At 41.3% G+C, this 15,252-nt stretch overlaps 1 protein-coding gene across 1 annotated transcript; it reads left to right on the top strand.

Annotated features, from left to right (window-relative positions):
- Nucleotides 1-1,012: 1,012 nt before the first annotated feature.
- tgs1 (trimethylguanosine synthase 1) lies at nt 1,013-14,923 on the top strand. The gene is made up of 16 exons (XM_069687749.1): nt 1,013-1,309; nt 2,277-2,329; nt 2,484-2,605; nt 2,689-2,767; nt 3,005-3,067; nt 4,517-5,430; nt 5,538-5,847; nt 6,223-6,349; nt 6,925-7,011; nt 10,192-10,339; nt 10,788-11,115; nt 11,200-11,364; nt 12,463-12,609; nt 13,190-13,408; nt 13,846-13,922; nt 14,440-14,923. Exons 1-16 carry the CDS (start codon nt 1,197-1,199, stop codon nt 14,551-14,553), a joined length of 3,066 nt encoding a protein of 1,021 aa, XP_069543850.1. The 5' UTR covers nt 1,013-1,196; the 3' UTR covers nt 14,554-14,923.
- Nucleotides 14,924-15,252: the final 329 nt, after the last annotated feature.

Below are 15,252 nucleotides of genomic sequence, written 5' to 3'. Positions count from 1 at the left end.
AGTATTGGCATTTGAAAGACTTTCTCTGAAAAATAAAACACACTCTTTAAATAATTATAATCTTATAATCTCACTAGTTTATTTGATGATGATATTTTTTGCATTATGATGTTTTTTAATGTCAAACTTCAGATTTTTTTCTTCATGTTTGTCTTTTTTCATTGACCGTTTTTTTAACGCTCAGTTTAAATGTCACAGGTTTCAATGCTGCTGAAGTGCATTGCATTCAGTAAGAAAAACACAATTAGTCATCTTATCCTGTAATTACGACATCAGAATCTTGTAATCACGAGACAAAATGTTATAAATATGAGATCCACATCTCATAATTACGAGAAAAGATGCTGTAATTACGAGATCCGGATCTCGTAATTAGGAGATAAACGGTCGATATTTTTTCTTCTGTGAAAGCAATGCACTTCCGTAGATCTTTTTACTAAAGTCAATCATATTTTTCTGTCATGTCAAGTGTTTTATTACAGACATTTCCATTCTAAAGTGCCACAGCAGGATATTTACAGTACACGTGGTGCATGTATTTGGGCTCCTAATAACTAATAACTCACGTGACCGCTCTGATAAATAACGTAGTCTAACTACCAAAACATGAAACAATAGGAAGCCCAGTAACAATAAATATGCGTAATTGTACTTACTTATAATTGTATTATATATATGTTATTGTTCAGGAAATTATAAATTGACGATTTTTATCAGCTACACATACATCAGATTTGCCCTGATTAAGATAATTGTGTGTTTATTAGGGCCCGTTCTTGTGTTTTAAGACGTTGTTATTGAGGTTGTTGACGTGTTTACAGCCTGCACGAGACAACACGAAGGTGCTTCTTGTAGTCCATCTTCTTACATTTGTAGTTTCACCTGGAATAATACGTCATCAACATCAGCCGTCGCATAATGACGTTGCCTCGCCGGACTGTCTTTTTCCCGAAGTCCTTATTCATTGTCCTTCTGGTATTTTAAATACAGCCGCCAACGAAAAGTCGTTAGAAATGAATTGGGAGGTGATTATTCAGACTCATCGATCGCACCGACGGTGTTGTCGACTTCCGGTGGAACACAGGAAGTGGGTATGCTGCGGAAGTGATCGCGTGCTGTCCCTGGGAGCGGCCCACGTGTGGCCGCAGACTGCTGCTCGTGTTTCTGCGTGTTTTAACGTCAGCGAGGAGCCCGCCATGCTGCTGGAGAGGAGCAGGGTGACGGTGGTGGCGGACATCGTCCTGAGCAGGAGACGCCCCGCGGGGGGCCACGAGACGGTCCACTGCCGCTGCTCACGCGCCTTCGTACAGTGAGCATCTCCGAGATTTACTGTCTTCAGTTTTATATCTTTAGATTTTAATCAGCATGTCGTACAGTACAGAGCCATTTAAAATATGTTGCAAAAAAACAGGAACCAAAAGCACTGAGGAATTATTCTGTATTATTATGGATTCATTTATTTGTATGTGGTGTGTAAATAGTGTGTGTGTGTGTGTGTGTGTGTGTGTGTGTGTGTGTGTGCGTGTTCTGTTATTACCTTCCGGTTTCTTTTGGGTCTGTTAACATGCAGACAGTCTGACCTCAGTTCTGTTTTATATTGAAATCTGTGACCCACCAGATGTTGTGGGTTTAATCTGGAAACAAAGAGTATCTTGTTGTTGTTGTTGTTGTGTAATGAAAAGTGCATTAATGTAACTGCTTTGGGGTCTTTTCTTACTATAAACATGAATATTTTTTTATGATGCACTATGTTAGAGGGTTCTTTGTTCAAATGAGAAAAACGTTTTCTGAGATTCTGTTTATCCCAAACTGAATCGATATGGAATCAAATCAGGACCCTGTGAATCAGAACTGAATCTAGTTGTGAAATCTGCTGTATCTGATCATTTGTATTAAAAATCCAGTTCAGTGGCAGCTTCAACTACACCTCCTACAATGTTGTTCTCTCTCCTCTGTGTTGACCGACTCAGATTCATCCGCTTCCAAATATGAATGTTTCGGCTAAATCCTGCAGGGGAAGTGTTTCGCTTCACAGGACCTTTAACTACATGCTATTTATGTTTTTTGTTATAAATACTGGTTGACAAGATAAAATAGAGTAATTTAACTTAACCTGCATGTTCAATGTTTGGTGACTTTAAGTTTGCAGTTGAGTTGTCTAAGTTTCCAACAGGACTTGTTGACTTGGATCTGCAGTGAGACCTTTAAACCCTGAGAAAGTCTGGATGGATGAAACTGTCTTCATCAGCTGTTTCTCTCTGTTCTCCTCTCTGCAGTGACCGAGAGCTGTATCGCTCTGATAACCGGCTGCTCTCCTCTGAAGTTCAAGGTACTCATTCATTATGTTTTAATCACACGGGGGGGGTGGGGGGGGGGCATGTTGTTCACATTCCTCAGCTGGTTATATTGAATGAAGGGCACAGAGAGCATGAAATCAACAGAAAAGATGATTCTTCTGAAATACATTTTCCCTCAACTCTCAGAAGCAGAAGAGGAGGAGGAGGAGGAAGAGGAGGAGGCGGTGGTTCTGGATGAAGAGTCTCAGCTGATGGCCAGCATGGGTCTGCCTCTGGCCTTCGTCACCTCGTCTGACCAGAGGAGAGCGGTGAGTCCGAGCGGCTGCTGTTCATGTCTGTGTGATCAATCACCTTTATGAAATAATGAACTGAACTGTTGGTCATGTGACAGAGACGGAGGACAAACAGGAATCCTGTCTCGTTTTATGAAGAACCAGCTGATGAAGAAGATGCACAGGGTGACAACAAAGGTGACACAGTCAACTTTTTATCATAATTATTATTAATTACAAATGTTTATAGAGCAGGTGAACCAGCAGCTGTCCGGGCTGCTCTGTAACTTTCTGCTGTTGTATTTATATCAGATAAATCCTTGAAACTGCCTCTTAACACATTGCAGTTTAAGGACATTGACATATATCTGTTTTTATTATATTATATTATATTATTGTTATATATTCACATTTGACACCACTATGTGATTTTAGATGAGGATCAACCGGTGGAGGAAACAGGAGGGACTCCGGATCCTGGCTGGGAGACCTACTGGGGTGAGGAGGAGGAGGAGGAGGAGGAGGAGGAGGAGGAGGAGGAGGGGCATGAGGATTATACTGAAGTGCACACATGTACAGATGGACACGCTACTGTTACACAGATTAACACAATGACATATGTAGTTTTCTGACATTGGCCCACATCAGATTTGAGACATGTTTCAGACTGAATGATAGAAACTTAAAGCCCAATAAAAATACGTCATCTCGGTCTAAATTTACCTGACAAGCACAAACTATGAAAAAAGACATGTCTCTGGATTTTAAGATGTTTGACATTTAGTTGGCCAAATGTCCTATTTCACAATGTTTAGGAAAAAAATAATTTTATGTAAATTTGTAGATCCACTTAGTGTTTTTTATTCACTTCAAAATTGAATGGGTTCTTCCTTTAACTGTGCTCCAACCTTTAACTATGTTTCATGACGTAATCCTCCTAACAGACAGACAAACAAACAAACAAACAAACCGCAACGAAAACAAACTCCTCAGCCAAGGTCATCTATTATTATCAGAGGGTAACTTATTTATTAACACCTTTCATACAAGCCATCACATCACATCACATCACATCACATCACAGCGGTGCGTGCGCACGCACACACACACACACACACACACACACACACACACACACACACACACACACACACACACACACACACACACACACACACACACACACACACACACACAGAGAACCAAATGAATAAATAAGCCATCAAACAGATAGTAAAACATTTAGGTTAAATAAAATGAAGGACTTAAAATTGCAACAATGAAATAACGTTATAATTCAGAAACTCAGAAACATAAAAAAAACATCAGGGATAAAAACAATAATTAAAAGTTAAAAAATCAGGATGAGAAATGGCACTAGAAAGCCAGATTAGAAAGAGAAGTCTTTAGTTTTCTTTTAGAAACACTCAGAGTTTCTGATTCTGATGTCAGTGAGTTCATAAAAAGACCTTTTGTGGGACACATGAGGGACATTTAAAAGAAAAGCGGAGGAGGACCTCAGTGATGCTGCAGGAACATCAAATGAGACCAGGTCTCTGATGTAGGGAGGAGCAAGATTAATTAAAGCTTTATAAAGGAGTAAAAGACATTTGAAATCAATTGTAAAAGATACGTGTAGCTGCTGCAGTCTTTGAGTAGTCCAGGTGAAGTCCTGATTGTTTCCTTACTGACGCTTTTAGTAAACCAGTCAAACTAAGTAATACGTTTAATAAACCAGAACTTTTTAAACTTTCAAACAGTACTTTGATCAAATAATCTCAGTTTTTTTCCAGAGCTTCCAGTGGAGCAGATGTAGTTTTAGTTGTCCTGGATGATGATCGGTGGACATCATGTGGGACGTCCTACTGTATGTGGAACAAACCCTTCAACACCTCACCTTAAATACTGCCCGTTAATATTCAAACTTTTCTTCTGTGTCCTCTGAAGCTCAACAGGAATCATCTCTGCTGTGGAGCAGCTGGCTGCAGAAACATCCAGAGGCTGAACTGCAGGCATCAGACGATCCAGGAACAGAGACGAGTCCATGGGACAACCCAGAAACAAAGTCTGAGTGGGACCAACATGCTGCAGAGACCTACTACTCCTACTGGGAGCAGTACTCCTACTGGGCAGCACAGGGCTGGACCGCTGAGCAGGCCGGCTACAACACTGGTGGAGGAGAAGCAGCGGAGATGGACGGAGGGACACACACCCCCTCTGAAGGACAGACTAACAGACGACAGATAGAAGACGGCATCACGGCTGTCAGGGATCTTTTTGGACAGAGCTGCACTTTACAGGAAGGAGGGAGCTCAGAGACAGACAGTCAGTGTGTGTGTGAGACTGATGTCAGAGAGTGTGTGTGTGAGACTGATGTCAGAGAGTGTGTGAGTGAGACTGATGTCAGAGAGTGTGTGAGTGAGACTGATGTCAGAGAGTGTGTGAGTGAGACTGATGTCAGAGAGTGTGTGAGTGAGACTGATGTCAGAGAGTGTGTGAGTGAGACTGATGTCAGAGAGTGTGTGAGTGACACTGATGTCAGAGAGTGTGTGTGTGAGACTGATGTCAGAGAGTGTGTGAGTGAGACTGATGTCAGAGAGTGTGTGAGTGAGACTGATGTCAGAGAGTGTGTGAGTGAGACTGATGTCAGAGAGTGTGTGTGTGAGACTGATGTCAGAGAGTGTGTGTGTGAGACTGATGTCAGAGAGTGTGTGAGTGAGACTGATGTCAGAGAGTGTGTGTGTGAGACTGATGTCAGAGAGTGTGTGTGTGAGACTGATGTCAGAGAGTGTGTGAGTGAGACTGATGTCAGAGAGTGTGTGTGTGAGACTGATGTCAGAGAGTGTGTGTGTGAGACTGATGTCAGAGTGTGTGAGTGAGACTGATGTCAGAGAGTGTGTGTGTGAGACTGATGTCAGAGAGTGTGTGTGTGAGACTGATGTCAGAGAGTGTGTGAGTGACACTGATGTCAGAGAGTGTGTGTGTGAGACTGATGTCAGAGAGTGTGTGTGTGAGACTGATGTCAGAGAGTGTGTGTGAGACTGATGTCAGAGAGTGTGTGTGTGAGACTGATGTCAGAGAGTGTGTGTGTGAGACTGATGTCAGAGAGTGTGTGTGTGAGACTGATGTCAGAGAGTGTGTGTGTGAGACTGATGTCAGAGAGTGTGTGAGTGAGACTGATGTCAGATGTCAGTGCGGTGCCGATGATCCTTCTGATGGAGGGAACGATCGCAAGAGACCTGCTGCCTCCTCCCAGCAGAACACCACTGAACAAACCGGTAATAATAACTGTGTGTGTGTACTCGGTGGTAACTCGGTGTGTGTGTGTGTGTGTGTGTGTGTGTGTGTGTGTGTGTGTGTGTGTGTGTGTGTGTGTGTGTGTGTGTGTGTGTGTGTGTGTGTGTGTGTGTGTGTGTGTGTGTGTGTGTGTGTGTGTGTGTGTGTGTGTGTGTGTGTGTGTGTGTGTGTGTGTGTGTGTGTGTGTACTCGGTGTGTGTGTGTGTGTGTGTGTGTGTGTGTGTGTGTGTGTGTGTGTGTGTGTGTGTGTGTGTGTGTGTGTGTGTGTGTGTGTGTGTGTGTGTGTGTGTGTGTGTGTATTCGGTGTGTATTCGGTGTGAACTGTGCTGGTTCACATGTTTGATGTTTCCACTCAGATTCGCGGCAGGTTGCCGGCAGCTCTGACGGACAGTACGGCTCAAGGAAGAAGATGTCAAACAGAGATGATGATGACGATGATGAAGACAAAGCCCCAGAAGGAGGACGTGCTAAAGTCAAACGTAGGTGAGTTTGTTCTGTATGTGTATTCAATTTCAAGAAGTTCTCCCTTTAATAACAAGTCAGTTTAAAGACCATCTTCTCTTTCATATTTTTACTTCCCTTTGGTGAAATTCAGGCTTCTGTAAATTAGCTGACACCAGTTTTGTTTTCATCTCATTTGCTATAAAACTCTGAATTCTAATATCCAGTAAAGTTTTGGTTCCTCGCTCAGCTGAGGGCTTCAACTCGTTTTCAATGTTGCAGTAGTTTCATTTTAGACTTTTACCTGTACTTTATAGCACATTGTGAATTTTCCTAATATGAAACAATAAATACGTGAAGTGATGTAACTCCACAGAGATCCTGTGCTGCGCCGCAGTGCTGGAAAACCTCCACTGCTAAACTAAATCTTAACCTAACCAAAAACATTTTTCTGGTGCAGAAATTATGTTTAAAGGCTCTATTCTTTACACACATGAAAAGAAATAGACAAAGTAGACGTCAATAAGAAATTAGAATGTTTATTAATGGCTTAAAAAAAGAAAGCAGTGTAGATGTGTAAATAATAGTCATATTTAAATCTTTGTGTTTTTCTGCAGTCATGAACTTGATGTGGAGGAGTGTCCTCATCTCACACCAGAGGAAGCTTGGAGGAAACTAGGACTGAAACACAACCCAGAGCCTCAGTAAGTCTGCTCCGTTCCTGCTGCAGGTGTTATTGTTGGAAAGCCGATCTGGAGCAGTGACTGGATATAAAACACAGACTGGATATAAAACTACAGACTGGATATAAAACTACAGACTGGATATAAAACTACAGACTGGATATAAAACTACAGACTGGATATAAAACTACAGACTGGATATAAACTACAGACTGGATATAAAACACAGACTGGATATAAAACACAGACTGGATATAAAACAGACTGGATATAAAACTACAGACTGGATATAAAACTACAGACTGGATATAAAACTACAGACTGGATATAAACTACAGACTGGATATAAAACACAGACTGGATATAAAACACAGACTGGATATAAAACTACAGACTGGATATAAAACTACAGACTGGATATAAAACACAGACTGGATATAAAACACAGACTGGATATAAAACTACAGACTGGATATAAAACACAGACTGGATATAAAACTACAGACTGGATATAAAACTACAGACTGGATATAAAACACAGACTGGATATAAAACAGACTGGATATAAAACTACAGACTGGATATAAAACAGACTGGATATAAAACTACAGACTGGATATAAAACTACAGACTGGATATAAAACACAGACTGGATATAAAACTACAGACTGGATATAAAACTACAGACTGGATATAAAACACAGACTGGATATAAAACTACAGACTGGATATAAAACACAGACTGGATATAAAACACAGACTGGATATAAAACTACAGACTGGATATAAAACTACAGACTGGATATAAAACTACAGACTGGATATAAAACTACAGACTGGATATAAAACACAGACTGGATATAAAACTACAGACTGGATATAAAACTACAGACTGGATATAAAACTACAGACTGGATATAAAACTACAGACTGGATATAAAACTACAGACTGGATATAAAACTACAGACTGGATATAAACTACAGACTGGATATAAAACACAGACTGGATATAAAACACAGACTGGATATAAAACAGACTGGATATAAAACTACAGACTGGATATAAAACTACAGACTGGATATAAAACTACAGACTGGATATAAACTACAGACTGGATATAAAACACAGACTGGATATAAAACACAGACTGGATATAAAACTACAGACTGGATATAAAACTACAGACTGGATATAAAACACAGACTGGATATAAAACACAGACTGGATATAAAACTACAGACTGGATATAAAACACAGACTGGATATAAAACTACAGACTGGATATAAAACTACAGACTGGATATAAAACACAGACTGGATATAAAACTACAGACTGGATATAAAACACAGACTGGATATAAAACACAGACTGGATATAAAACTACAGACTGGATATAAAACTACAGACTGGATATAAAACTACAGACTGGATATAAAACACAGACTGGATATAAAACTACAGACTGGATATAAAACTACAGACTGGATATAAAACTACAGACTGGATATAAAACACAGACTGGATATAAAACTACAGACTGGATATAAAACTACAGACTGGATATAAAACTACAGACTGGATATAAAACACAGACTGGATATAAAACACAGACTGGATATAAAACACAGACTGGATATAAAACTACAGACTGGATATAAAACTACAGACTGGATATAAAACTACAGACTGGATATAAAACTACAGACTGGATATAAAACTACAGACTGGATATAAAACACAGACTGGATATAAAACACAGACTGGATATAAAACTACAGACTGGATATAAAACTACAGACTGGATATAAAACACAGACTGGATATAAAACATATAAAATAGACTGGATATAAAACTACAGACTGGATATAAAACTACAGACTGGATATAAAACACAGACTGGATATAAAACAGACTGGATATAAAACTACAGACTGGATATAAAATACAGACTGGATATAAAACACAGACTGGATATAAAACTACAGACTGGATATAAAACACAGACTGGATATAAAACACAGACTGGATATAAAACTACAGACTGGATATAAAACTACAGACTGGATATAAAACCACAGACTGGATATAAAACTACAGACTGGATATAAAAGTGTTCGTCGCTTCAGGTCTGTAAAATGGTTCTGATGCAGAAGTGTCTTCAGCTGCAATACCAGCGAGTGCCACTAGAGGTCGGCTCCAAAAAGCCTCCGGCTCCATAGACTCCCATTCAACTTCTCTCATCAAATCCAAAGTGAATAAAATGTGTCCATCAGTTCTCTCGGTGTTGTTAGCTAAAGTCACTCCTTCTTATTAGTTTTCTGGAGGTCCATCTGAAAATAATCCCTCATTCATTAGAAAAGAAGATTCAAGAAGACCTGTTTTTGGGGGCGTGTCTGTTTGATTGACAGGCCTGTGGTGCAGTCAGGTTACAGCTATCGGTGGGCGGGACGTAGTATCGTCAGGTTTCCAATCAGATCCACCGCTGGCTCCTCCTCCAGCTCGTCCAAATATGGTCACTTCCTGCTCCAAACCGCTCCGAACTAACAAGATGGTGACGGACAGAATCTGAACTGGAGGATTCATAACGTTCACAAACCAACGATGACATCACTGATGGTTGATGACCTCACTGATGGTTGATGACATCACTGATGGTTGATGACATCACTGATGGATGATGATTGGTCCACTGTCTACCATTTTGTGTGTTTAGGGCTCAACACATTTAATATTGAAGGGTTCATACATTTTCAAGCACCATTGTAGGTTATTCGATGGAGATTAATAGGAAAAATGCAAATTTTATCAATTTAAACTTAAATCTACAACACAATTAAGTGTGACAAAAGTGAAGGGACTAAAATACTTACTGGTGGGACTTAATAGATAAGGATAAAATATCAGGAACATCACACCCTTCAAGTCAACAGCAGAAACTACTTCCTCTTAACAGATATTTAAATATCTGTGACATCTCCAGAACAAACTGAACATCAGATCCCTCTTCTCCATGTTTCAGTGATGAATTCTTGGATTTGTCTTCACCTGCATTAATTTTAACCAGGTGGACAAACGTGCTGCTGCCTGAGTGTACAATGTAAAAAAACATCATCTTCACATTAACCAGGCTCACGGAGAGTCCTGTGTAACGTGTGTGGCATGTTGAAGCCGTTGTTGAATTTGTGTTCATGTCTCAGGTTCGACAGCGTGGTCAGTTTTAAAGGCAGCGCGACTCCAAAGCGTCAGAAGCAGCGACGGACTAAAAGATCCGTCAACAAGCACACCAGGTTCTCCGAGACGGGTGGAGATGACTCACCGCCTCAGATCAGCTCCTCCCTTCACAAGGTACCTGGAAACGCTTCCCTCTCACAGGCAGTGTGAACACCTTTCTTCTCTACGTCATCTGTGATTGGTTTGTTTACATTTTTGGGGGGCGGCACAACCATGTTTATGTGTCAACAACTTCGCTATGAACTATGGCAATGGTCAATTAACAAACAAAGTCCAGGTGGGTGTAACACACACACACACACACACACACACACACACACACACACACACACACACACACACACACACACACACACACACACGATCACACAATCATTACACGCCAAATTTCACCACAACCCCCTAAACCCTAAAGTTGAACTTTTCCCAAAGTGCGTGAATTTAAATGGCATCCTGCCGTATACATCCATGTAGATCCAGACACAGAAAGAAGCAGAAAAGACTTTTATCAGTAACAATGGAAACAAAAAGACAAATTACATGAAGACTGTTTGTCATGCAGGTCCAAGACTTCCTGAAAAAGGTCCAGACGGAGAAACAGATGACTCCGGCTCACCGGCGGGAGGAAGGAGGAAGCACGTCTGAGGACACGCCTTCATTTCTGGGAGGAGTGACTGAGGAAGAAGAGAGGAGGAGAGAGGACAGGAAGCCTACTGAGGAAGAAGAGCAAGAGGTCGTGGAAGAAGAGAGTTCTGATTGTGTGTCCAGGAAGGAAACTCAGCCCAACACCTCCTTCAAATCAGACAGTGAGGCAGAGGAGGAGGAGGAAGAGGAGGCGCCTGGGAGGCAGTTAACATGTCCACAGATCCCCGACTTCCTGCTGCCTGAAGGTAACGGAGATATGATTCTGATTTGTTTGCATCGGAGTAAGACTGTCCTGATGAATATCATGGTTCATGTGTGTGTCTGGGTAGAGCTGAGTGTGAAAGACGTGAAGAAGAGGAAGAAGAAGAAGAGTAAGCGAGGAAGACAGCAGCAGGTCCCAGCAGAGATGGCAGCAGAACCGGACCTGGCTAAATACTGGGCTCAGCGCTACCGACTGTTCTCTCGCTTTGATGAGGGGATCCGGCTGGACCGAGGTCAGCTCACCTTATCACACCCTCGCTCATTCAAACTTAAGAGTCCTCAAAGTATTTGTTCACTAAATGACGTTCTGCTATGTTCATTTCAAAAGAATGTTTGAAAGGTTTTCCTTTTTCACACAATTATATAAAAAAAGTGTACACAATATATGTAATAGGTTGATCTGCTGAGGGCTGTGTGCAACATAACTTGGTGTCTGAACGAAGCATCAACCATCGATGACGTCACATGTTGGTTTGGGAACATTATGAAGCCTCAGGTTCAGATTCCATCCGTCACCATCTTGCTAGTTCGGAGCACCACAGGCCTGTCAATCAAACAGACACGCCCCCAAAAACAGGTCTTCTTGAATCTTCTTTTCTAATGAATGAGGGATTATTTTCAGATGGACCTCCAGAAAACTAAGAAGAAGGAGTGACTTTAGCTAACAACACCGAGATAACTGATGGACACATTTTATTCACTTTGGATTTGATGAGAGAAGTTGAATGGGAGTCTATGGAGCCGGAGGCTTTTTGGAGCCGACCTCTAGTGGCACTCGCTGGTATTGCAGCTGAAGATACTTCTGGATCAGAACCATTTTATAGACCTGGAAGCTACGAACACTTTTATATACAGTCTGTAGTTTTAACTCGTGTCTGTCTGGTAACCAGCCTTTCCTGTCCAGACCAACACTGTCTGGCTGATTACAGAAACAGTGTTTGTTTTTTTTCTCCTCTTTTTGTCCTCTGGATCTGAGAAATGAAACTAATGCGTTAGTGATTTTGAGTGCAGTATCACTGAGGGCCACTACTCCCATTATACTTCTCAATAAATAGTTAATTTTTTTTCAGAAGTCAAGTTATTAACAAAATTCAGTCTCTGATGAGTTTTCTGACAGTCCAACTTAAATAATGAATTATGTGAACACCTCAAAGGGGGCAGTATGTTTGGGGGCGTGTCGGGTTTGATTGACATGCCCGACTGTAGATTCTCTGTCCATTCAACATGTGGTATCTACATGAAAGAGCAGAGACTTCACAGATCCAGTGTGACCGTGCAGGAAGTGTTTCACCTTCTGGATTCTGTCTCATATTGGCGCCGCTGCGTTTCAGAGGGCTGGTTCTCCGTCACACCGGAGAGGATCGCCGAGCACATCGCCCTCAGGGTGAAGCACAGCTGCTCCGATGCTCAGCTGGTCGTTGACGCCTTCTGTGGTGTCGGAGGAAACGCTATCCAGTTCGCCCTCACCGGGAACAGAGGTGGGAAGCAGCAAAACCCCTGCACACACACATCCACCTACACAGAGGGACACACACACACACACACACACACACACACACACACACACACACACACACACACACACACACACACACACACACACACACACACACACACACACACACACACATCACCTACACAGAGGGACACACACACACACACACACACACACACACACACACACACACACACACACACACACACACACACACACACACACACACACACACACACACACACACACACACACACACACACACATGTCTTTAAATAATAAACTTATAACTTCTTCCACACATGCACTCCTTTAATTCAAATCATCGGGACCTTTGCTGCGCCGCAGAAACTGAGTTGTGGGGAAACTAAAATAAATCTGTCTTTGTTTGGTGTGTAGATTTGAGAACATCAGCTGCTGTCAGACAAAACTATAAATATTTGATGCAGCTGGGGGTCATTTTCCTGACAAAATGAAGGTGAATTTCAAAGTGTTTGAATGTGTCTTTTTGAATCCTGTAAAAGTCGTCAGCGTGTCGTTGTCCTGCTCCGTGTCCTCCTCAGTCCTGGCCGTGGACATCGATGTGGTGCGGTTGGACATGGCCCGGCACAACGCTGCGGTTTACGGCGTAGCCGACAGAATCGACTTCGTGCAGGGGGACTTCCTCCAGCTGGCGCCTTGTCTCCGTGGCGATGTAGTGTTCCTGTCTCCTCCCTGGGGAGGACCCGACTACCTGACAGCTGAAGTGTTCGACATCAGGACCATGATGGAGCCGGATGGATATCCTTTCATGTACAGCAGGACGGGTGTTAGAGCGCTACTGACGCTGGAGGAGGACTGAAGGAGATTATTTATTACAGCTTAGCTTTGTCTTATCATTTCTGTCAGTTTACGCTCCCATAGGCATCTATTTTTTAAAATACGTGTCTGGTCATGAGTGTGAATAATGTCAAGGATTATGCCATAAACTGTGATGATACACATCAATTAAAATTTTTAAATTTGCATCATGTGGTCATATTTTCAGGCAACTTTATACATAAACGCCCATAAATCAAAAGGATTCAGTTCCTGTTCCTGACTACGTTATTTAACCTCAAAGTTCAGAGACTTTTTATCGAATGTTTTGTTCTATATTCCTGCTAAAAGTAAAAAAGTTTTTTAATAAGTGGATTGTATTTATACATGATATGGGTTTTATTCCTTAACGTTGACACATTTAAGATTTTCGACTTGGCCAAACAGATATCAGACGACATCGTGTACTTCCTGCCTCGCAACGCCGACATGGATCAGGTCCGTATGTTCATCATGAGGGATCCACAGACCACAACAATAGTAATGTACTTTATAACATGTGCCTGCTCACCGAGCTCTAAAGTGCTTTAAGACAGTTTGGAGCATCAGAGCATTACATTTCATAAAACCGGCTCCATGTGAGCTGAAGATGACGTAAAAACCTGGACAATCAAGGAGCATCCGTCTCCTACAGAAATACTATTTATGTATTTAATATAATATTCTGCAAAATGTTGTATGAAAGAGAATGTTTATCTCGAACTTGCTTATTGGGGAGCTGATTATAAAAATACTCTGTCATGATCTTTATTTGTCTTTAATTTGGTTTAGTTAGTCCGAAGGAGAATCTCAATTAGCTTTTTGTTAATTAGCTTTTGTATGATGATAATATTTTGATAATGTAATGAAGGATTCTTATAAAATTCCTCCTTAAAAGCTGTTTATCAGTAATTATCAACAGATTTGGTTCGTTTTTTGAGCTCATCTGTTCATACACGTGTGTCCGTTTCCACAGATCGCCTCTCTGGCAGGTCGAGGAGGGAAAGTGGAGGTGGAGCAGAACGTCCTCAACAACAAGCTGAAGACTGTGACCGCTTACTTCGGCAGCTTGGTGAAGTCTGACAGTTAGTGAACCCGGAAGAGGTGCATCCACCGATGAGGATCTCCTCTTCCACTGAATCAGAATGGACCAAATACCAGTTAGTTCTGTATGTCTGTTCTGTTCTCACATCACGTTTGATTCCCTCCAGGTGATCGATCCCAGTGATCGATCCCGGTGATCAATCCCGGTGATCCAGGCCATTCAAGTACAAACTACTACAAGCTTTCTTTTTTTGGTCATTTTTCTGCTGTCATCGACCACCATGCACACATTTTTTTTTTTTTTAAAGGAAATGATGGTCACACTTTAGAACAACTGAAGTTGCTGGAGTTTTATCACAATTTATATTTTATACTTTTTATTGTACATTTTGGCTTCAATAAATGCTTTTTCAGGATGCTGTTGTTGATATCATCTTCACTTAATAAGGTCAATATTTCATTACAGTATTTAGTTTCAGATGGGTCACATCACAAAAATGTGTTTCGGACTTTCTGTTCATAGTTTGACCCTCGAGAACCGTTCATGTTTAATTTGTTCAGACTTGACACCAGCTCTGCACACACGCCCGAGAAGTGACTCAGTGATGTAGGAGACACTTTGTATGGAGTAAACATTAGAAATGAAACGTATTTGCTCGTATAAAGTCGAGATATTTTTTTTTTACAGGTAATTTAATTTTATTAGAAAAACTATGTCAAACATGAAATGCTATTCAGAGCAGGC

This window comes from Brachyistius frenatus, unplaced genomic scaffold, assembly GCF_029030835.1.
Source record: "Brachyistius frenatus isolate BFR_SWC_R1_liver_20210118 unplaced genomic scaffold, ASM2903083v1 Contig_486, whole genome shotgun sequence".
Lineage (NCBI taxonomy): Eukaryota > Metazoa > Chordata > Actinopteri > Embiotocidae > Brachyistius > Brachyistius frenatus.
This window is presented reverse-complemented; position numbering and strand designations above follow the sequence as displayed.